We start from the raw sequence: 25,205 nt of genomic DNA, 5'->3' as shown, positions 1-25,205 counted from the left end.
ATCTATAGAACCACCCAGCTAAACGCAAACTGTTGATCTATACATTTTTTTAGCTAAATAAATGGTTGCTGTTTGAAAACACAATTTTGGCACAGTTCATCAAGCAGCAAAAGCTAACTGATAAAAGCATGTGCACACACATGCACCAAGTCCTGTGGCATCCGTAAACACCCTATTCACAGGTCCACAGAGCTTTATTCTGAGTCACATCTGAATCTATATCTTTGTGTTGATTTCCTTATTTCTTGTGGCCAACAAACCCTAAAGTAACTTCCCACAGAAGCCCTCATCCACTGCCTTCATAATCCCCTCTTAATTATAGATGGAAACTGTGACTTGCTTCTAGCTAATCGAACCTGGCGAAGGATTTTGCAGATGCGTTTAAAGTTCCTAATCAGGTGACTTTAACTTAATCAAACAGGAGATACTCCTGAGTAGGCATCACCTAATGCAATAGGGCAATCTGTTTCTTTAACTTTACCCTTTGGATTCTATTGCTTATTGCCAATAGCCGGAAATATACAGGAGAGCCCATTCTCAAGGCTCTTAACTTTAAAGGCATAACACTTTCCCATTCTTATAGAGATAAAAAGTTGCGGAACAGAGAATAACATCTAGCTTGTTGGCAGTTTATAGTGACCTGACCTATATGGACAGCTGCAAGAAGAAAGGATTACAACACCAAGAAGTTTGCAACAACTAACCACATTTCCTTCCTTTTTAGTATCGATTAAAAAAAACTGAATATTAACTTGTGGAAGACAGTTCCTTGGAACAGTGGCTTGCCATCTTTTTGGTCAGCTCAGTTCAGTTCAGTTTAGTTGCTCAGTCGTCTCTCACACTTTGTGACCCCATGGACTATAGCATGCCAGGATTCTCTGTCCATCACCAACTCCTGCAGCTTGCTCAAACGCACATCCACCAAGTCAGTGATGCCATCCAACCATCTTATCCTCTGTCGTCCCCTTCTCTGCCTGCCTTCAATATTTCTCAGCATCAGAGTCTTTACCAATGAGGCAGTTCTTTGCATCAGGTGGTCGAAGTGTTGGAGCTTCTGCTCCTTCCAAAGGATATTCAGGAATTATTTCACTTAGGATGGACTGGTTGGATCTCCTTGCAGTCCAAGGGACTCTCAAGAGTCTTCTCCAACACCACAGTTCAAAAGCATCAACTCTTCAGCACTCAGCTTTCTTTATGGCCCAACTCTCACATCCATACATGACTACTGGAAAAACCATAACTTTGACTAGATGGACATTTGTTGTCAAAGTAATGTCTCTGCTTTGTAACATGCTGTCTAGCTTGGTCTTAGCTTTTCTTCCAAGAAGCAAATGTCTTTTAATTTCATGGCTGCAGTCACAACCTGCAGTGATTTTGGAGCCCAAAAAAATAGTCTGTCACAGTGTCCATTGTTTCCCCATCTATCTGCCATGAAGTGATGGGACTGGATGCCATGATCTTAGCTTTCTGAATGTTGAGTTTTAAGCCAGCTTTTCCACTCTGCTCTTTCACTTTCATCAAGAGGTTCTTTAGTTCCTCTTCACTTTCTTCCGTAAGGGTGGTGTCATTTGCATATCTGAGGTTATTGGTATTTCTCCTGGCAATTTTGATTCCAGCTTGTGCTTCATCCAGTCTGGCAATTCACATGATACACTCTGCATATAAGTTAAATAAGCAGGGTGACAATTTATAGCCTTGATGTACTCTTCCCGATTTGGAACCATTCCATTGTTTCATGTCTGGTGCTAACTGTTGCCTCCTGACCAGCATATAGGTTTCTCAGGCAGGAAAGGTGGTCTGGTATTCCCATCTCTTGAAGAATTTTCCAGTTTGTTGTGATCCACACAGTCAAAGGTTTTGGCATAGTCAATAAAGCAGAAGTAGATGTTTTTCTGGAACTCTCTTGCTTTTTCAATGATCCAACGGATGTTGACAATTTGATCTCTGGTTCCTCTGTCTTTTCTAAATCCAGCTTGAACATCTGGAAATTCTCAGTTAAACTCAGTACTGTTGAAGCCTGGCTTGGAGAATTTTGAGCATTACTTCACTAGCGTGTGTCATGAGTGCAACTGTGAGGTAGTTTGAGCATTCTTTAGCATTGCCTTTCTTTGAGATTGGAATAAAAACTGACCTTTTCCAGACCTGTGGCCACTACCGGGTTTTTCAAATTTGTTTGTGTATTGAGTGCAGCACTTTCACAGCATCATCTTTTAGGATTTGAAACAGCTCAACTGGAATGCCATCACCTCCACTAGCTTTATTTGTAGTGATGTTCCTAAGACCCGCTTGACTTCACATTCCAGAATGTCTGGCTCTAGGTGAGTGATCAGACCATCGTGATTATCTGGGTGGTGAAGATCTTTTTTGTATAGTTCTTCTGTGTATTCTTGCCACCTCTTCTTAATATCTTCTGCTTCTGTTCAGCCCATACCATTTCTGTCCTTTATTGTGCCCATCTTTGCCTGAAATGTCCCCTTGTTATCTCTAATTTTCTTGAAGAGATCTCTAGTCCTTCCTATTCTACTGTTTTCCTCTCTTTCTTTGCATCAGTCACTGAGGAGGGCTTTCGTATCTCTCCGTGCTATTTTTGGAACTCTTCAGATGGATATACCTTTCTTTTTCTCCTTTGCTTTTCATTTCTCTTGTTTTCTCAGCTATTTGTAAGGCTTCCTCAGACAGCCATTTTGACTTTTTTGCATTTCTTCCTCTTGGGGATGGTTTCACTCACAGTGTTATGAGCCTCCATTCATCGCTCTTCAGGCACTCTATCATATCTAACCCCTTGAATCTATTTGTCACTTCCACTGTATAATTGTAGGGGGTTTGATTTAGGTCATACCTGAACTTTCTTCAATTTAAGTCTGGATTTGGCAATAAGGAGTTCATTATCTGAGCCACAGTCAGCTCCCAGGCTTGTTTTTGCTGACTGTATAGAGCTTTTCCATCTTTGGCTGCAAAGAACATAATCAATCTGATTTTGGTGTTGACTGTCTGGTGCTGTCCATGTGCAGAGTCATATCTTGTGTTGTTGGAAGAGGTGTTTGCTATGACCTCTGCATTTGTATGAGCAGCACATTCTCCTGGCAAAACTCTGTTAGCCTTTGCCCTGCTTCATTTTGTACTGCAAGGCCAAACTTGCCTGTTACACCAGGTATCTCTTGACTTCCTACTTTTGTATTCCAGTTCCCTATGATGAAAAGGACATCTTTTTTTTTGTTTTTTTGATGTTAGTTCTAGAAGGTCGTGTAGGTCTTCATAGAACTGTTCAACTTCAGCTTCTTCAGCATTACTGGTCAGGGCATAGCCTTGGATTACTGTGATATTGAATGGTTTTCCTTGGAAATGAACACAGATCATTCTGCTGTTTTTGAGACTGCACCCAAGTACTGCATTTCAGGCTGTTTTGTTGACTATGATGGCTACTCCATTTCTTCTAAGGGATTCTTGCCTACAGTAGTAGATATAATGGTCATCTGAATTAAATTCATCCATTCCAGTCCATTTTAGTTCACTGATACCTAAAATGTTGATATTCACTCTTGCCATCTCTTGTTTGACCACTTCCAATTTACCTTGATTCATGGACCTAACATTTCTGGTTCTTATGCAATATTGCTCTTTACAGCATCAGACTTCACTTCTATCACCAGTCACATCCACAACCGGGCGTTGTTTTCACTTTGGCTCCGTCTCTTCATTCTTGCTGGAGTTGTTTCTCCCCTCTCCTCCAGTAGCATACTGGGCACCTACCGACCTGGGGAGTTCATCTTTCAGTGTCATATCTTTTTGCCTTTCATACTGTTCATAGGGTTCCCAAGGCAACAACATGAAATGGTTTGCCACTCCCTTCTAGAGTGGACCACATTTTGTCAGAACTCTTCACCACGACCTTTCTGAATAAAGTTGCTAGTTCATGTCCCGATAACTCTTCTCTCAATTTATGGACCTGACATATTGCAAGTAGTATGAGCTTGGACTTGGTAATACTAATCAAGCGGGCCCTTTAAAAGAGGTTCCAAGTGCTAGCAATCAAAGTAATAAACTCTCTCCATTGCCAGCTTTATGAAGCAAGCTGCCATGAATTCTACATCCTCAAGGGAATGAATTCTGCCAACAACACGGGGGAGTTTGGAGGCAGACCCTTCCCTAGAAAAGCTTGAAGATGAGATGAACTTGACATCTTGGTTTAAAACTTGTAAGACCCAGCTCAGCTGTGCCCAGACCTCAGATCTACAAAAATCTGGAGAAAATAAATAGGTGTTCTTTTTTAAGCCACTAAATTTATGATAATCTGTTATGCAACAATAGAAATGTAATACTTTCCCCCTGATTCTTAACAGCTTTTACCCCATGCTCTTCCACAGAATCTGCCATCAGCAATGTTTACAATGGTTTATTTTTTTTCCTTAAGCTCCACAGTCACTTGAATCCCTTATCTCTTCCGATTTCTCTGCAGAACCTGGCTTCCAATCTTGTCCTCGTTTTTAAAACTGTTTATCTGTGGCCTGTATTTCATCACTCTCCTAGTGTATTTCCTAGGATATTTGATGAGCTCTTAGCGCCTTCTATTTCTACCCTCTCCTTGCATGTCAGTACTTCCCTGGCTGTCTCCACTGCCTGGAATGGTGGTTGGCCAAGAATACTTTGGCTCATCTTTCACGTTTCAACGCAGACGAATGTGAACCCTTCCCGGTAGTCCAAGCCAATCTAGGCCTCCTGCCTCGAGATGTGTCCCTCTCCCTTGAATATATCACCTTTCATTGTCATCGTTTTCAGGTTGCACCTGTTTTCCAAGCCCCTTGAAGGCAGGTACTATGTTTTGTTTTGTTTTGTTTTGTTTTGTTTTTTAAGTTTACTTCCCTAGTGTCTAATGCCTGGCATGTTACCTTCTTGCAGGAATGAAGAAATAAATGTCCAGTGGGTTTAGGAAGGCCAGAGATCAGGGTCATGGGAAAAGGAGGATCATTCATTCATTCATCAGACACTTTCTAAGCACCTATAGCATCCCAGGCATAGGGGTTAGGTGACAGGGGTAAGAAGGTGAGCAGATTTTTTGTCTTCACATGGCTCAGAAATCTACTGGGGTAAGAGAGACATAGAAAGGCCATGCTGACATAATGTGCCGGTACGAACAGGGTATTTCAGTGTAAAATAAAGGCCTCAGACTATAAGAAAGGTTTCTATATATAATGCCTGTCCAAATGATTTTCCAGACTCTCTTTTCCACAGACCCCTAAAATCCAGTCTCTTAATTACAATAATATGTGTGCCAATGTCGAAATTTCCCAGAATTTGTTATAAGAACCTCCTCTATTTGACCACCATTAGTTCTTCTGATCTTACATTTCATGTCCTTTCTTAAATTCTGACATCCAAACTGTGTTTGAACCAATTTCTAAAAAATTTCCCTCCACCCATGTTCCTTACACTATGCCCCCGAACACACTGCCATTTCTAACTTTTTTAAATACAGTGAGTCATTCCTGAGAATGTACCATGGGCTAGGAACTATTCTAGCCTACACAGATGATCGCATTCAATCCTCACAAAGAAGGTTGATAGAATCACTCCATTCTTCAAAGGAGGACACTAACGTTTACGATTTCAAGTCACTACCCAGCTGGGCATGACTATAAGTTGCCTGTCTCGTTTTCACTTTTTCATACTATCTCTCCAAAGCATGACCCCCCTTTCCTCTCCACTTATCCACTCTTCAGCTTGATGTCTGCCCATCACCCCACTCACACTGTTCCCATCAAGGTTATCCAATGACTTCCTATATATATATAGGAATTGTCTATTCCTATAAATGTCTATATTTATTGGACTTGGAGGGCCCTACTTTATTTGGCTTTGTTCTGTATTTTATTTGACTTGCATTATATTTATGATATTTTCCATTGTGTTACAAGTTTTTTCATAAACCATGTTCTAGAATAATATTTGAATAGAAGGCAGCAGGCAGCCCTTCATAGAAGAGCTGGTCAGATGCTGGACAACCTCATCCCCACTCCCAGGGGAGGTGTGTGTCCAAACAGGTGACTGGGATGAGGCTCTAGGCTTGCACCTGAGGCAGCAGAAGGGGTCCCATCTTCCAGACTGAGACAGTGGCCAGGTCAGACCCTCACATGCCTGCCTCCATCCCCACAAATCTTCTAGTTTTACTAGTAATCAAAGAAGAGAAAGCCCCTCCTTTCCTTGCAGGGGCCACACCTTCCCATCGGGGCCCCTAGGGGCTTCACCTCCAGTTCTATCAGCAAAAGGCTTTCTGATCTTTCCCTTCCCTTTGATCTTGCCCTCATGATCTCTTAGCTTCTAATCTGCTCTAAATCAATCAGGAGCAAATATTAACCTGACTGTCCCAGTTGGCAGAATTACTTGCTGCTGCACAGTAAGAAAACCTGGCAAGCAGCTAGAAAATACAAAAGTACAGAGTTGGCGAGGAAAGCTGCCTGCTTCAGGCGGTCTCCTGACATCAAAGGGAGAGAACCATGTGTTTCCTGTGTGATAATCCCATGTTCGTGCTGAAAACATGCCATGCTGCCAGAATGTTCTTTCACAGATTGGTATTCCGTGTTCCCAAATGGATGTAATTGATACCAGATTCACTTGAGCTTGATAAAGAAAACATTATTGAGATACCTTAAAATTACTGATTAATTCATGTTTGTATATTTTGCTATCTTGGCCCTGTTTATAATGTTTTTGTTGAAAGCCTCTTTCGCTTTCCCTGCATGAAACCCCCCTCTCCAACTTTTTCGGTTCCCTCTCAGCCTCCTTCTTTGCTTCTCATCTTTCACAGGTTCTGGATACTTTACTGTGTCCTGTCTTGTACCCTGTGTCTTCCAGGGCAGCATTCTTTCCATGACTAAACAATTCCATTCTCATAGCTTCGGCTTATGCGGCAAATACCTCCAGTCTCCCATCTTCCTTCCATGTCCAGATTCATATTAGTATTCCCAGCCTCTTTCTAGACTGCATCATGCTGTACCATCAGGCATCTCAAATTCAACATCAGATGTCTCATCTCTTCATATCCCCTCCCAAGACCTGTTATTCTTTTCTCATTAATGCCAGCATTCATTCAATGTCCTTGGTTACAAATTTCATTCATTGTTTATTTTTCTCCATGTATTGTCAAGGAGCAAATTCAGTTCATTCTATGCCACAAAGTCCCTCTTTTTGTTCCCATGGTCACCGTCTTTGCTCCAGATTTACCATAGCATTTTCAGACAAATCACTCTGTTTTCATGTATCCATATTCACCTCTCCTTTTAAGTCTAATCCTATCCCTGGCTAAGATTCTCAGAAGTGTACACCAACATTCAAGAAATTAACTTTCAAAATCATTCTGAATTTTATTTGAGAGGATTTTGATTCAACTGCAGATATAACTTTTTTACTTTTGACTTAATGCTTTAAAATTACAGTCTTTAATGATTTTTAACATAATGTACTTTTAATTTATTTTTTATTGAAGAATAATTGCTTTACAGAATTTTGTTGTTTTCTGTTAAACCTCAACGTGAATCAGCCATAGGTATACATATATTCCCTCCCTTTGAACCTCCCTCCCATCTCCCTCCCCATCCCACCCCTCTAGGTTGACACAGAGCCCCTGTTTGAGTTTCCTGAGAGTGAAAGTGAAAGCTTCTCAGTCATGCCCGACTCTTTGTGACCCCATGGACTATAGAGTCCACGGAATTCTCCAGGCCAGAATACTGGAGTGGGTAGCCTATCCCTTCTCCAGGGGATCTTCCCAACCCAGGGACAAAACTCAGGTCTCCTGAATTGCAGGCGGATTCTTTAACAGCTGAGCCACCAGGGAAGCCCTTGAGTTTCCTGAGCCATACAGCAAATTCCCATTGGCTATTTATATTACATATGGTAATATAAGTTTCCATGTTACTCTTTGCATACATCTCACCCACTCCTCCCCTCTCCCCAAGTCCATAAGTCTATTTTCTATGGGTGTTTCTCCATTGCTGCCCTGTAAATAAATTCTTCACAGCCATTTTTCTAGATTCTGTATATGTACGTTAGAATATGATATTTATCTTTCTCTTTCTGACTCACTTCACTCTGTATAATAGGTTCGAGGTTCATCCACCTCACCAGAACTGACTCAAATATGTTCCTTTTATGGCTGGATGATATTCCATTGTGTATATGTACCACTTCCTTAACAAACTAGGAGTAAAACCACCATATGACCCAGCAATCCCACTCCTAGGCATATACCCTGAAGAAACCAAAAGTGAAAAAGATACATGTATCCCATTCATTGCAGCACTATTTACAATAGCTAGAACATGGACGCAACCTAGATGCCCATTGACAGATGAACGGATAACATAAAGGACTTTTACCTAAAAAAACATGCCACTTCAGCAGACATATTTGGAACACAAAATACACTCAACCCAATACTTACACTGACTATGTTCAAGGTGATATAGTAGCCACTGTAGGGAACAAAGTGCTTAATAAAAATGGATTCAAGGTGAACGTGCCTTTTACTTTACAATCTGCTAGGCAAGATAAGGCATGAACCTAAATAGTTACATACACATTGCAATAGGATCATTGTTATAGAAGATGTACAAAAAAAGCTACTAGAATTATCTTGAAGGAGCGTTTCCTTTCACTGAAGGAACCAAAGCAGGCTTCATAAAGGAGTTAATATCTGAGCAAGGACTTCAAAGACATGAACTTTGAAATATTTCTGTTTTTTATACACCATTTGAACTTCATGTATATGCAAGACACTCCAGAAAGTGCTACAGATACAAAAATGAACAAGAGACAGACTTTCCCTTGACTTCAAATTGTTATCAGTCTAGCGAGAAAAATAAAATCCATTATTAGAATCAGGTGAAAAGGAATTATATTGGAGATTTTCTAAAAATACTACAAACTACCAGGAAAATTACAAAGATGTAGGAAAGAAACTAAATCCTCTTCAAAGGGAATGTCTCTTGGAAAAGGTGCTGTTTGGGCCCGGCTTAGGGTTTCAGGTAGCTGAGGTTACATGAGGATGGGCTGGGAAGAGAGCAGCATCACACACAGAAGGATCAAGGGTCAAGGGTGCAAGGGTGTGATGCCTGTACTGTAATGACAGTTCGGGAGTGCTGAAGAAGAGAAGCGCTAGATGCGGATAGAAAATGACATCAAGGCTAGGTAATAGGTTAAAGGCCACACTAGGCATTAAGTACATATTTTTAGGAATAACTTCATAAATTACACAATACACGGATTCATTTTTACCAAGTAGACCAGAAATAGACTTAATCAACTGCCTCTCTGATTGAAAAACTGATGTTGTTGGCATCAGGTAATCTAATCATGGGATAATCTTTAGGCTTTTTACATTAAGCTTCAACTACTGGCTGCACTGGGCATCCCTCAGAGCTCAGTCGGCAAAGAATCTGCCTCAGTGTAGGAGACCTGGGTTCGATTCCCGGGTCGGGAGGATCCCCTGGAGAAGGGAATGGCAACCCACTCCAGTATTCTTGCCTGGAGAGTCCCCATGGACAGAGGAACCTAGTGGGCTACCCCCCATGGAGTCGTAAGAGTGGACACAACTGAGTGACTAAGCCACCACTGGCTACACTGGCTTCTCTGGTAGCTTAGATAGTAAAGAATCTGCCTGCAATGAAGGAAACCTGGGTTCAATCCCTAGGTCAGGAAGATTCCCTGGAGAAAGGAACGGCAACTCATTCCAGTATTCTTGCCTGAAAAATTCCATGGACAGAGGAGCCTGATGTGCTATAGTCCATGGGGTCACAAAGAGTTGGACACAACTGAGCAACTACCACTAACACATACTGGCTACATTCAACTTCTCAGACTGCCTTCTCTGATGCTCTGGCCTCTTCTGTTTAGTTTATATTGTCAGTAACAGTCATCTTATTTTTATTTCATAATAATCTACTATTCATCACTCCAATGGATTACTATAGGAAATGGAATCCAAGACAATGGCTATTCACAAACATTTTAGGACCCAGGTTTCCTCCACCTGTAGTAATCATAACACTCAGCCACCACTAATGAATTAGGCTGAGCTATGCCTTTTCATTTGGAGCTTTGATAACTGTAACCTACTTTTAACTAACTTATTTTGGCCCCCTGCGAAAGATCCCAAATGTGTTTTTGTCTCTAGTTTGCCCTCTATATATTAGGTAACATAAAAACAAAATAAATGACCAACTCAGCAATAAAAATACAGTAGTTGAGGAAAAGGATAAATTAAAAATCTAAACATTGCTTCATTAAGAATGTTTTTCCTTATTTATCTTATTTATATTTGGTATCATCATGTTTATGTGCTCTTCAAAAGTCCACATTAAACTACTCTCCCCTATGGAAGCCTCTACATCATCAACTTGCTTCTTTCATCATCTTTTCTAAGGCAAGAAAGAAATGTTTAAGCCTATCTCTACTTACTGAGATGAGAAGGCAATGGCACCCTACTCCAGTACTCTTGCCTGGAAAATCCCATGGATGGAGGAGCCTGGTGGGCTGCAGTCCATGGGGTCGCTAAGAGTTGGACACGACTGAGCAACTTCACTTTCACTTTTCACTTTCATGCACTGGAGAAGGAAATGGCAACCCACTCCAGTGTTCTTGCCTGGAGAATCCCGGGGACGGGGGAGCCTGGTGGGCTTCCGTCTATGGGGTCACACAGAGTCGGACACTACCGAAGTGACTTAGCAGCAGCAGCAGCAGCTACTTACTGAGAATATGTTTAATTAAATCATTAGAATTTTTCCAATAACTAGCTAAGAATAAAGTTCAAGAAGAAATAAATGTTTTAGTCCAATAGGCTGGATAGTGGTACCACAGTGAGAATCTTTTATCACCCAAAGGTGCTATGAGGATACTGGATGCTTTAAGTGACATAAATACATCATCAGGAAGTCAATGAAGGCTCCAAAAATAAAGATGTGGCACCAGAGATTTAAAAAATGCCTGCCCTACAATTTTGCAGAGGTCTTAGTAGTACCAAAAGGCCAACTCACCAATAAAAATGTTCTCCCAGCTACTTCAGGAAGCTTGCAAATACCTGGTTCAGAAGACTCTAAACAGGACACCGTGATACTGACTCATGCTCATTGTCACAGACAGCTCTTCATTGATTCATTTTTCACTCCCAAAACCAGCCTCCGCATTCCTGACATTCTCTGCTTTGTCAGAGTCTTCTGATAACTTCCTAACAACAAATAGCCAGTCATTCTATTTTTGTTTTCCCTTCAAAATTCCCCCTTCCACCTCCTTCTTTCCTGCCATCACAGATAATGGGTCTCCTTCTATATCAAAGACACTCCGCTTTAAAGGAACCATTCAATCTTGCTGCTAAATTTTGTGGTGGGATCAAACTGTGAAAAATTCTTAAAGAGATGGGAATACCAGACCACCTGGCCTCCCTCCTGAGAAATCTGTATGCAGGTCAAGAAGCAACAGTTAGAACTGGACATGGAACAACAGACTGGTTCCAAATCAGGAAAAAAGTATTTTAAGGCTGTATATTGTCATCCTGCTTATTTAACTTATATGAAGAATACATCATGTGAAATGCCAGGCTGGATGGAGCACAAGCTGGAATCACAAGCACAAGATTGCCAGGAGAAATATCAATAACCTCAGATATGCAGATGACACCATCCTTATGGCAGAGAGCGAAGAGGAACTAAAGAGCCTCTTGATGAAAGTGAAAGAGAGTGAAAAAGTGGGCTTAAAACTCAACATTCAGAAAACTAAGATCATGGCATCTGATCCCATCACTTCATGGCAAATAGATGGGGAAACAATGGAAACAGTGATGGACTTTATTTTGGGGGCTCCAAAATCACTGCAGATGGTGACTGCAGCCATGAAATTAAAAAATGCTTACTCTTGGAAGAAAAGCTACAACTAAGCTAGACAGCATATGAAAAAGCAGAGGTATTACTTTGGCAACAAAGGTCCATCTAGTCAAAGCTATGGTTTTTCCAGTAGTCATGCATGGATGTGAGAGTTGGACTATAGAGAAAGCTGAGCGCTGAAGAATTGATGCTTTTCAACTGTGGTGTTGGAGGAGACTCGAGAGTCCCTTGGACTGCAAGGAGATCCAACCAGTCCATCCTAAAGGAGACCAGTCCTGGGTGTTCATTGGAAGGACTGATGTTGAAGCTGGAACTCCAATACTTTGGCCACTTTATGTAAAGAACGGACTCACTGGAAAAGACCCTGATGCTGGGAAAGATTGAAAACAGGAGGAGAAGGGGATGAAAGACATGAGATGGTTGGATGGCATCACTGACTCAATGGACATGAGTTTGAGTAAGTTCCAGGAGTTGGTGATGGACAGGGAGGCCTACTGTGCTGTGGCTCATGGGGTTGCAGAGTCGGACACAACTGAGCAACTGAACTGCCTACCTTCCTTCCAGTTCACTGAGGCCAGCCCTGCTTATGGTGGTTTCCAGGAACACAGTCAATATTTCTCTTAAGACACAGAGAAGGAGACGATTTTCCTTACAGACTCTTATTCCTAGTGTATCCTTTTAGTCCTCTTTTACTAGTTTAAAAGTCACGTACCTACATGTCATATCACATCTCATCCTTGAAATGTGCTTCTTGATGCAGCCAGCCCAACAAACACTCTAAGAAATTCCCTTTACTGAGCTTATTCAAGCATTTTCAAAAGGAAGAGTTAATATTCACCCAAGTCCACTCCAGCTAAGCATTTTACTTGTTCTCTTCAACCAATTCACAGTATAATTTATATGATCCTTAGGAATTTATTATCTTCATTTACACTGTGATGATTTGTGATCTTGGGATTTTAGTTTTTTAATGTTTTTTTCCCTTGAGAGTTTTGTATGCCTCGATGCCTTCAGTAAACAGGAGGCCTTTGCAGACAAGGAATATGAAACATTTTTTTCTTACTGACAAGAAGAGGAACCTACCTGCCCGTGTCTTTGTGGAGGAGCCATTGCCTGAGGCCGTTTAGGATGCGACGGGGCCTGGAGGTCCGCCCCTCGCGTTTTGGGGCGCACCGCATCGGAGGCCAGACTGGAGGAGATGGCGAGAGACGAGGGCCGAGCAGCCGGGGGCCCTGTCCCCACCGGGGGTCCCTGGTCACCTTTTCTGCCCGGGGCTTCCTCCTCCCCCTCAGAGTCCACGATAAAGACATATTCCGCTTTGAAGAGGTCACTTTGCTGCATTCCTTGAGGTTTCTTCTCTTTAAATTCCTTTCCTTGGGAAGCCTTGTCCTCAACCTCTGAAGGACAAGTCAGGGCTCCTCGTTCTCTCTCCTGTTGGCGCCCAACATTCAAGGTCAAGTACTCACTGGAATCAAACTGCAATAAATAGAGAAACAGAAAAGAGCTGATGTTGCTTTGATAAATGCTTCTTTTCTACATGGACTCTTAAACACTTAACCTGCGTATATTCTTCAAGGACAAAAGGTTTTACAAATATACCCCCAAATCAAGTTGGCATAGGAGAGTTTGGGTTGATGTTAATGGCTTACTTTTAATAACTCACTTGTATGTCATGGTCCAAACCTAAGTAATTTAGGACTTGGAATTAATGTCAACAAACAAAAATGCTTTCAAATAAATTTTGATATGACTTTTTAGAAAGAGAGGATGAGGGCAATGTTTTCCATAAAGACATTCACAAAACAAATGGGAACTGGTCAGTCATGGGCTTAGTTAATAGTCAAGCAAAACTTGTATAGCCTGCATAAGCTGGAGGTGGGAATGAAATCCCATTGAAAGGTTCTAAAATAACATGCATTCCTCTAAAAATCTAAGAAGAAAAACAAAATTGGAACAAAACGCAGATAATTCAGACAAAATAGTCCAAGCCTATGGGAAGAACTCATGAATAGGACATCAAAAAGATAGATATTTTTAGCATAAAGTGTTTTCTACTGTTATTTTATTTTTGATTTACAATCCTAAATATTTCCCCATTCAGTTTTCTATGAACACATAGGAGGTTTACAAGACCAGGAATTAGATAGTTTTCTCATGTTACCAAAGCATCTTTTTTCTAAAGTGGTACCAGCAATGTACACCAAGACTATGTTTAAAAGACCCAATACTAATTTCCTTGGTTTTGATAAGCATTGTTGGTGGTGGTGTTAGTTGCTAAGTTGTGTCAGACTCTTTGCAACCACATGAGCAGTAGCCTGTCAGGCTCCTCTGTCCATGGAATTTCCCAGGCAAGGATGCTGGAGTGGGTTGCCATTTCCTTTTCCAGGGGATCTTCCTGACCCAGGGATCAAACCCTCATCTCTTGTTGGCAGGTAGATTCCTTATCACTGAGCCACCTGGAAAACAATGATACTAATCTCTCTCTCTTTTTTTATTTTTGCAACATTTCTCTAAGTCTAACATTATTTCAAAATAAAAAGATATGAATAAACTAAAATAAACTAAATGTCAACTATTACCAATTTAATGTTTGCTAATATATACTATGTGTTGCATGAGTGAAGATAGAATAATCAAATCATTGATGAACTTGGAGTCAGATTCATACCACCAGACCACACTGTTCAGCTGATGATGACATAATCAAGATAAAAAATACTTTGCTCTGACTTGGAATTTTCTGGGAGTGGTCATTTCGCATATCAAATTACAACACTTATGTAGTAACAAGGGCCCTTGTGTCTCAGATAGTCAAGAATCCGCCTGCAATGCAGGAGACCCGGGTTCAATCCCTGGGTCGGGAAGATCCCCTGGAGAAGGGAATGGCAACCCACTCCAGTTCCAAGGACAGAGGAGCCTGGTAGGCTACAGTCCACGGGGTTGCAAAGAATCAGACACGACTGAGCGACTAATATATCACATACAGTAACAAAACCCAAATTAGAAGGAAGCTTAAATTAAAAATAGAAGGATTCAAAGACAGATTGCTTATGATGGAAAGTAGCAGAATAACTAAAGAGCTGGCGAAATTGAACTCATTTTTGAAAATGTTATTAATGACCTATAATAACTCCCTGCTCCCACAGTCCAACATTCTCTATTTGTTTATTCTGATGCATTTTTTTACAGCATTTCTTACCACCCGAGGTTTTATTACATGTTTTTTATTTTTTTCAATGTCTGCCTTTCCAATAACAAATAACTTATGAGTTGACTTTATTCATCCAGAATCCACAGCACCAAGCACACAGCATGTGTTCAAGTAAATAGTTTTTAAATATACAAAGAATGAGGGATTATTTACCCTGCTGTATTATAATATTGAACTGCTTAAAAAATAGGAAGAAAAATGTTTACTCTCTCAAAAATGTGGTTGTGCAGGTATCATTGCCATCTGTAGATGAATATCATTAGTTCAGGAAGCTTTGGAAATCCGCAGCCAAGATTGATTCATACGTCTATAGTCTCATGAACTCGGAGCACCTAATCACAAAGGATCCCTTGAATATATTGTACGTACTTGAGTACCGCAAGAGAGAAACTTCCCAGAAGTGTCTTTTGAAGCTTTCAGAATTTCTCTAAAATAACTTGTTCTCACAATAGTTTTTGAAAGAAGTCCCAGGTTCATGGATATAGTACTGCTTGCTAGATAAAATGCTTTCATATAGACAAGGAAAATCAGATAACTTTATTTCTTACAAAGTTGGCTCAAAAATACCACAAAATTCACACAGTAACATTTTTTTTTTATAAGAGGACAGTATTAAAACACATTTTAAAGAGAAAAAGTTTTTACCCAAAAAGTTGTTATTTTCACACAAGCAATTTTTAGTTTTTTGTTTAATTTCATTTTCAGCCTTGTTCTCAGTTTAGATAAGTATAATTGGGGTATAAATACAATTTTATAATCTACTGTATCATTTAATATAGCATTAACATGTTCCATAGAATTGAATAATCATTATAAGTTTGTCAAGGTGATGCTATCAGATGCTTAGCTTTTCTCTGATTGTTAGATATTAGGCTCTTTTTATTTTTTCCTAATTATTTTCCTACATAATGCTTTTTATCTTCGGCAGTATTTCTCTGGTATACATTTCCACTTAGATAACTGAAAGGTTATGAAAAGTTGTATGATGTGGATAAGGGTTTTCCAACCAAAACTGTACAAGTTCACAAAACTAGCAGCAAAGTGTGAGCATGACAATAGGTCTAGTGCCCTAAACATCGAATATTATATTTTTAGAGTTGTTAATCTATTACACATAAAATAGCACCTCGCTCTTTATCTAACAGCCTTTAAAGATAAATTTAAACTTTGCAAAAAAAAGTTTGTATTTTTATTTTAAGGTACATCTGGGAGGGGAGGTGCCAGGAGGCATAATATACCACATGAACAACAAACAACAGAGTGTCAAATCGAAAGAGTTGAGAATAGCTTATTGTAGAAAACCTGAGATTTAATAACACTGAAGTACCTATTACATTGTTATATTTTTAGCCACTTTTAGATTTCCCAGTTATCTCACTTTAAGTAGAAAAAATAAACATTCATACAGATTTTCATGTTGTTATTATGGATACTTTAATTACTTGACATAAAAATAATAAAATAATCCTACCCTATTTACAGTTTCTGGAGTCTCATCACTTGGTTCCTCAGGAATTTTAACAATGTATTTAGACGTGTCACCCAACTGGGAGTGGGTTGGCAGTCTTCTGACAGTGGGGACAAATGTGAAGATCAGAGGTTTGGCTTCAGAATCACCAGAAGAGACCTATGAGACATGTAATAAATTAGACTTTCAGTCTTATCAAAGGTTTATCTTGACTTTACTTTCTACATATTATGGTATTTTCCTTTGTTTTAATAAATTGCCTATTGTCCTGTGATCATGTGTATGATTGCCGAAGAGAACAGCTATTAAAGAATTCATAGTGTATTGGATCCTTTTTTTATGAAAATATTTATCAGTGAATGAAATAAAGCCCCAGGAAGACCTTACTGTAGGACATGGCAACAGAAGAGTAGGTTGACAAGGTGAGCTGCTGGAATGCTACACGTTAACATGGATAAACGTATGGCATTCCAGCAGCTCAAGCCCTGACATCAAAAGACGCTTACTCCTTAGAAGGAAAGTTATGACCAACCTAGACAGCATATTCAAAGGCAGAGACATTACTTTGTCAACAAAGGTCCGTCTAGTCAAGGCTATGGCTTTTCCAGTGGTCATGTATGGATGTGAGAGTTGGACTGTAAAGAAAGCTGAGCGCCGAAGAATTGATGATTTTGAACTGTGGTGTTGGAGAAGACTCTTGAGAGTCCCTTGGACTGCAAGGAGATCCAACCAGTTCATCCTAAAGGAGACCAGTCCTGGGTGTTCATTGGAAGGACTGATGTTGAAGCTGAAACTCCAATACTTTGGCCACCTGATGCGAACAGCTGACTCATTTGAAAAGACCCTGATCCTGGGAAAGATTGAGGGCAGGAGGAGAAGGGGACAACAGAGGATGAGATGGCTGGATGGCATCACTGACTCAATGGACATGGCTTTGGGTGGACTCTGGGAGCTGGTGATGGACAGGGAGGCCTGGCATGCTGGGGTTCATGGGGTCGCAAAGAGTCAGACACAACTGAGCGACTGAACTGAACTGAACATGGATAAAAGTCAATTTCAACATAGACCAGATGCTGTGCTTGTGATGACCCCACAGAGGTCAAGGACTTTCATCCATTTAACCCTGGGTTAGCAGGTTCAAATTGACTCATAATCACCAACTACATGTGAAACCTCAGACATGCATCATTAATGAGGAGGTTAAAATGTGAACGGAAAATTGAAAATGTACTTTCCTGGCTATCAATATATCAGTGCCTCTTCTCAAGGATATACCTTCTCTCTCATTCATCCTTTATTCATTCAAAAATTATTTTGTTAAGTTTTGCCATGTGGCAGACACTCAGGAGCTAGAGAGACACCAGCAAACAGGGAACAGTTAATAGATCTCTCACAAGTAAGAAAATAGTGTACACAGAATAGGAAGGGAAAGCAATGATGGCTGGGGGCCTGCCCAGTCCGGGAATTTCCAAAAAAGGCAGCACCTTGAATTTAAGTCCTGGTGGAGGGGAAGAGAAGGTTCTCCCATGCTGAGAAAACCAGATAAGTGAAGGCATGGAAAGCAGCACTGCGTGTAGACCAAGCCTGGGTTTTGCCCTATTGACAATGAGAACCAAGTGATCGGGAATGATTTAATCACATCAGACAGTCAGATGGGTGATGCTGGTCTTAAAAGACCCAAGCCTGGCAACTGGGACAGAAATCCAAGAGCAGTAGACAGAGGACTGAATGGAAAGATGGCAGGAGAAGATGACGTTGGAGATTTCTCTTTCAAGAAGTTCGGTGAGAAGTAGAAAGAGAGATGGAGAGAAGTTGGAGAGGAAAGTCCGGTCAAAGAGACGCCTCTGTTGGTCTCTAATGGGGCAGACATGAAGACATCTGTAGCCTGGGGGAAGGAGCCAGTAAGAAGGAAAGCGAAACTAGGTCCTGGAGGGCACAGGCAGAAAAAAACAAAGGAACAGGGACTTCCCTGACCACCCAGAGGTTAAGACTCCACCCTTCCATTGCAGGGGACATAGGTTCAATTCCTGGTAGATCAATTAAGATCCCACATGCCGCACAGTGAGGCCAAATATAAATAAATAAAAGTAAACAACAGAAAGAATATAGCCTCCTCTGTGAACAGAGAAAATGAATGAAGATACAGAAAAGATCCCACTGTGGGGCACTGGGGAGAAGCTGGAAAGTAACAGGAATCATTTTACATTTAAACCACATTTGCGATGCAATTAGTCCCATCTAGTCAAGGTGACACTACCATGTTGCCACCTCCCCGCTCGCCATAGGAAATGCAATGGTCCCAGCAGGACCTCCCATGCTCCTCTCCCTTCTAGCCATGCCACCACGCCTTATCTCAACGTGCCCTTTAACCCCGATCACATCAGCCCCTCAAGAAACCCAGCCATCCCTGTATCCCTGTGTGCCATGTACAGCCCTAGTTTTGTTCCTTTTTTGTACTTGTAACTGAGCACGACCCTCTGAGGCTTTCCCAGAATAGACCCCCACTCATGCCCTCCACCTGCCTTTTGTCTGTATAAAAACTTTAGTCAAAGGATAAATTTAATCAGAGAAACTGGAAAAAGAAAAACAAGACAAACAAGACAAAATAACAGCAGCTTAGCCACTAAACAAAGTCAAAGACATTTAGTTCTTCCTCAAGGACTATAGATGATATTCTGAGCCATGTTCTTTGAGCAGTTTTGCAGATACTGAAACCCTCACCAGGTGGTAGAAGTTAATTGTATACTGCCTACAAGCACATAGACCCCAGACCTATTGGAACCAGAAGGTGGATGATGTGGATTCCAAATTATCTCACCAGCAACCAATCAGAAGAATGTCCACAAGCCAACCACGCCCTGCTCCTTGAACACTGACGCCTCGTGACCCCCTCCAGGGAGGGATGCACAACCGTGTGGGCACTGGCCTGCTGTGGCCCCCTTGGCCTGACAAAGTATAAAAGCCATTCTTTCTCCTTCATCCAAAACCCTGTCTCTACATTTTTATTTGGCACCAGTGTTCAGAGGTAGAGTTTCAGAAACATACACTTATCCAGCTCTCGGAAACTTCTCATCCTTCACCGTCTGGAATTCAGGCGGTCGTCACACAGCCCTGCACATCCGGAACCTCTTCTTCGCCTGCTGTAGCTCTCAGTAAACCACAGGCCCCTCTGAAGGCCTCTGCTTCCCAGCAAGTTCTCAGTGACCGTCTCCTCTCACACTAGGTCTAGAATAGGATGTGTCCTCCTTGTTCCCTTGACAGCTTCCAGACCATTCTTCTTCTTCCCTCACCCCTACAAACCTCCAAGTCTGAAGCTCCTGCCATGCACCAGATAACACCCTTCACTACCTACCTCTCTTTGTTGCAGTCATCTGCCCACAACCAAGTCAACCGCTTCTTTCTTTGAAGATTTACTTCTAGGGTTAACTCCACTCCTTCTAACACTATATCCCATGGGTAATTTTTCTAGTAGCATATGTCACTGACCTCTACACTTCCTTGACCTTCACATCCCTGGCAACAACCAACAGCCAGAACCCTTACATAATTTTGGAGTGTTTTCCTTCTCTGACCAATACTTCTTTTCTTTCCACGTTATTCCTCTGGTTCTCTAACTCCAGCATTTCTGGGAACCCATCAAAATGGAAGTCTACCAATCCTTCCAGCAGTAAGTTTTCCCAGATTCCATTTTTCAGCCAGTTTCAATGTCTGATACAGCTAGTCCTGTGGACACCCCTCCAAAGCCTTGCCTTCTCTCACGTCATCATCCCCTTTGGGTAAATCACGGCGCTCATTGAATCTACCCCCTGCCAACTCTACTCTGGTGCCACAGAGGTAAATGCGGCTGGGGAAAAAGTTACAGTACCATGCTTGCTGGGCTTCACTTAAGATTCACGGCTCTGAGCCTCAAGTAGTTCCTTTCATACGACTCTATAATCATACCATATTTTTTATTAGACTGTGATTGCTTTACAATGTTGTGTCAGTTTCTGCTGTACAATGAAGTGAATCAGCGACGTGCATACACATATCCCCTCCCTCTCTGACCGCCCTCACACTCCACCCCCAATCCACTCTTCCAGGTCATCACAGAGCACCCAGCGGAGCTTCCCGTGCTTTATAGCATGTTCCCACTAGCTATCCACATTACATAGCGTAGCGTATATATGTGGGGGTCATCACAGAGCCCCCAGCCAAGTTCCCTGTGCTTTATAGCACATTCCCACTAGCTATCCGTGTTACACAGAGTAGCGTATATATGTGGGCTTCCCAGGCAGCTCGGTGGTAAAAAATTCACCCACCAATGCAGGAGATGGAGAGACATAGGTTTGATCCCTGGGTCAGGAAGATCCCCTGGAGGAGGAAATGGCAACCCACTCCAGTATTCTTGCCTGGAAAATCCCTTGGACAGAGGAGCCTGGCGGGCCCCAGTCCATGGGGTTGCAAAGAGTCAGACAAGGCTGAGCACACACGCATGCAGTGTGTATCTGACAATCCTAACCTCCCAATTCATCTCACCCAACTCTTCTCCCTCCGTACGCATATGTCCGTTCTCTACATCTGCATCTCTATTCCTGCCCTGCTTTTCTCTGGAAGAGAAAAACAAATATCAGATACCAATGTGTATATGTGGAATCATACTATACATTGATAGATCCAGAGCCCATTTACTCTCCCACACACATAGAAAGCTCACATCTTCTCTGCTTTCTGCAAACACCTGCATCTTCTTCTCACTCTGAGCTAAAAACTTTGTTTCCCATTTCACTGAGATAATTGAAGCAAACAGAGGAGGACCTCCAAACCCCTCATCACAGCTTCTAGTCACCTACCTACATCTTTGTCCTTTTATGGGACCATCAGTCCTTCTACTCCACTCCTACTAAAACCAAACCTCACTTGATTACATTGCCTTCTATAATACTTTCATTTACTTAACAAGATCTTATTAAATGCCTACCAGGTGCTAGGCTTTATTTTAGGGCTTGGCGATATGAACAAAACCTCTACCCATTCTAGTGGGAGGGAGACAGGATGCAAAATAAATAAGAAAAAGGTAGAATTTTCAATTGAGCTAAGCGCTATAAAGACTAATGTAATAATTCACAGGAGAAAAAAAATGATAGGTAAAACTTGGGTTGGCTATAATTTAAAGGAAAAACTTAGAATTTGCTGAAAAATTAGATGTGAGACGCAAGAGGCAGACAAGAGTCAAAACATACGACGTTTTTGACCTGAATAACTGAAAGATACGAGAGAGTCTTCATAAAAGTGGGGAAAACAAGAGGTGGAACTGGTTTGAGAATAAAGATCAAATTTGAAATGACAAAAATACATCCAAGAGGAAATGTGGGGATAGGAGAAGCAAAGTTCAGAGCAGAGTCTGTGCTGGAGATAAAATTATTAGGGTTGTTAACCTATACATGGCTTTGAAAACCATGAGACCAAATGAGATCACCAGGGATGCAGGCACAAACAGGAAAAAAGAGGTCCAAGGTTGAAGCATCCAGGCTCTACCATTCAGTGGTGCAGTAGCTGAAGAAGAACTCGTAAAGGTGACATTGGATTTTAAGATAAAAATAAGCCTGGAACATCATTGACAGCAATAAGAAAGAGGGCAGACCATAAATAATCAAAGGATTGACAGCCTATTGTGAGAGTCCAGCCCAAATGTAAATCCAAGAATTTGTCGTGAAAGCAATTTGCTTGGTTGTTGGATAATCTCTCCAGGGATGCTCAACTGCCTATCACAGGAACAGAGAAAGTGAACTATAGCATTTATAGAACTGATGTTCAGAGTTGGTTCTGGTGGAAGAATGTTGTGCATGTCAGGAAACTGAGGGCACCAATGAGAGAAAAGCAAAGGGTCAGCCAGGGAGCTCAGTGCAGACAGGAAGAAGGAGGACCTCAGTCTAAGAGACTAGCAGGCTCTGTGGCTGAGAAATCAGATCTGAAAGCACGGTGGGTGTTGGGAGAATGGTGCGGAGTCACAGTATAGGATGCGAGAGAGAGCTTGAGATCCAGTAGATGGTAACTCTAGCTGATTATAAGTTCTAGGCTTGTAACCAGGTACAGTTAGGATTAGGGTTTCTAGAAACGAGGCACATTCCTTAAGGAATAAAAAATACACAGACCAACCCTTCTGAGCCAACTATCATTTTTCAATATTATTTTCTGCCTTTCAAAATAATTGTCATTATTCCTCCATAACAGTCAGGTCACAATTCCCAGGTTGTAGCTTATCATCAGAAAATAATAAATCAATGGAGTTGAGCCTGAGTATTTGAGATGAAAAAACAGGATGGGCACTGAGCCTGTGAAGGTCAAGGAACTGGGGGACAAGAAGGCTGACAAGACTGCAATTGAGACAGCAAAAGCCACACTGGGACTCCAAGGCTGGGCTGGAGAAGACAGAATGGCAACACTGCACGAGGTAAGGGTCAAGCATCACCAGGATCAGGTGACACTTGGAACAGGAGACTGTCTATCAGATTTTGTGCGTGTGAACACACAGTCAATTAAAGAGAACTAGATATCCTTGCAGAAGATTTCACCAAGCTATAGATGGTCTAACGAACTAACTCTGGACCACTTACTACAGGATACAACTTTCTGGCAACCATCTTCTGGGCTCCAAAATCATTGCAGACAGTGACTGCAGCCATGAAATTAAAAGATGCTTGCTCCTTGGAAGAAAAGCTATGACAAACCTAGACAGCATATTAAAAAGCAGAGACATCACATTACCCACAAAGGTCCATATAGTCAAAACTATTGTTTTTCCAGTAGTCATGTATGGATGTGAGAGTTGGACCCTAAAGAAGGCTGAGCACCAAAGAATTGATGCTTTCAAACTGTGGTGCTAGAGAAGACTCCTGAGAGTCCCTTGGACTGCAAGGAGACCAAACCAGTCAATCCTAAAGGAGATCAGTCCTGGGTGTTCTTTGGAAGGACTGATGCTGAAGCTGAAGCACCGGATGCAAAAAGCCAATTCACTGGAAAAGACCCTGATGCTGGGAAAGACTGAGGGCAAGAGAAAGTGGCGACAGAGGATGAGATGGTTGGATGGCATCACTGATTCAATGGACATGAGTTTGAGCAAACTTCGGGAGATAGTGAAGAACAGGGCAGCCTGGCATGCTGCAGTCCAAGGGGTCACAAAGAGTCGGACACAACTTAGTGACTGAACAGCAAACCAGAAAACTAAGACAGCTAAGCCTTCTAGAAACAATGCAAATTCCTTAGGGCATAAAAATTATGCAGCAAATCCTTCTGAGCCAACTTTCATTTTTCACTATTATTTTCTGCCTTTAAAAATAATTGTCATTATTCCACCATGGCAGTCAGTTCACAGTTCCCAGTTTGCAGCTTATCACCTGAAAAATAATAAAGCAATGCTTTCCTTTGTAGGAGGAGACATGAGATCCCTCATGAGATTCAGGGAGTCCAGTAGCCTTTATCAGTGATACACAGTACAAGACACTTTCCAGAGGGATTTTTTTCCTAGGAAGGTTTCTTTACATGACTACTGTCATCAATATCATGATAGATAGAGAGAGGTTTTAGCAAGGAAATCACTGAGGGTAGCTCAGATAATTTATCACAGAATTTCATTTGGGTAAGAAATAAAGATAGTCCTTTAAGAGTCAAAGAAGAGGTGAAAATGACTTTGTCCTCGGGTTCCGTAGGCCTGTCCTCATCTCCCCACAGAATGATTACAGGTCTACTTTAGGTTCTATCTAGATGAAATTTAAACACTAATGTATGAAAGACTTCAATTCACTTCCCTGTGGTTACAAAATATGTATCACCTTTATTAACAATAAGTGGTTTTACTTTCTAAAGCCCATACAATGACAAAAATTTACTTCCCCAAAAGGCTTGCTACATAAGTTCCCAAAATACAAATAGAACATCACTATTGATTCATCGTAAACTATTGACTTTTTAAAGGTTAACAGCTACAATTTTAGTGAATAAAATGGAAATGTGGTGCAATAAACACGGGCGCTTCAATGAATAAGGTGTGCTTTTAGAATGGCTGGTGCACGGGGATGATCCAGAGAGATGATATGGGGTGGGAGGTGGGTTCAGGATTGGGAACTCATGTACACCCATGGCGGATTCATGTCAATGTATGGCAAAACCAATACAGTATTGTAAAGTAAAATAAAGTAAAAATAAAAATTAAAAAATAGAATGATGTCCTCAAAGGAATTTCTAAAAGTAACCATATGTTGACAACAAAAGCAACTGAAAATAAGTAAAATTGTTTCCTTCTCCTTTATTGCTGTATTCTCCTACAAATAGCCACAGCCTACATAAAATTTCTTCACCAGGTAAAGAGAACATTTTCTCAGAATTTTTGGTTGAACCAACACATAATATCATCAAGAATAACATTAAACATGGAAAATCCAACAGTACTAAAGGCTTATTCATCTTCCTAGGTTACTGTCAGAAGATCACAGATAAATTCCTGTCCACACATGTAACCTCTGATCAACCTCAAAAAGGGGCAATGGTGTGGTATTTGCTTTTAAGCTGAGAGTACAATGTTGGCATGTGGCTCTTTTCATTACATTTCTGTACCATCTTCTTATCCTACCAAGGATGCAGAGAGTTTTTGCACAGAATTTAGCTGGAAAGGATTTGAAAT

At 41.2% G+C, this 25,205-nt stretch overlaps 1 protein-coding gene across 13 annotated transcripts in view; it reads right to left on the bottom strand.

Annotated features, from left to right (window-relative positions):
• The window catches only part of MLIP (muscular LMNA interacting protein), a 299,443-nt gene that overhangs the window by 138,341 nt on the left and 135,897 nt on the right, over window positions 1–25,205 (bottom strand). For 12 of the 13 annotated variants that reach the window (XM_052649068.1, XM_052649069.1, XM_052649073.1 and 9 more), the window contains 2 exons: window positions 16,550–16,705; window positions 12,951–13,343 (listed from right to left, as the gene is read on the bottom strand). In XM_052649068.1, coding sequence (XP_052505028.1) covers window positions 12,951–13,343; window positions 16,550–16,705 — 549 coding nt within the window. The remainder of the gene's footprint in view (window positions 1–12,950; window positions 13,344–16,549; window positions 16,706–25,205) is intronic. The other variant, XM_052649081.1, reaches the window with a different exon arrangement.

Source organism: Budorcas taxicolor, chromosome 11 (assembly GCF_023091745.1).
Source record: "Budorcas taxicolor isolate Tak-1 chromosome 11, Takin1.1, whole genome shotgun sequence".
Lineage (NCBI taxonomy): Eukaryota > Metazoa > Chordata > Mammalia > Artiodactyla > Bovidae > Budorcas > Budorcas taxicolor.
The sequence above is the reverse complement of the archived record's forward strand: the minus strand, read 5'-3'. Positions and strand labels throughout refer to the sequence as shown.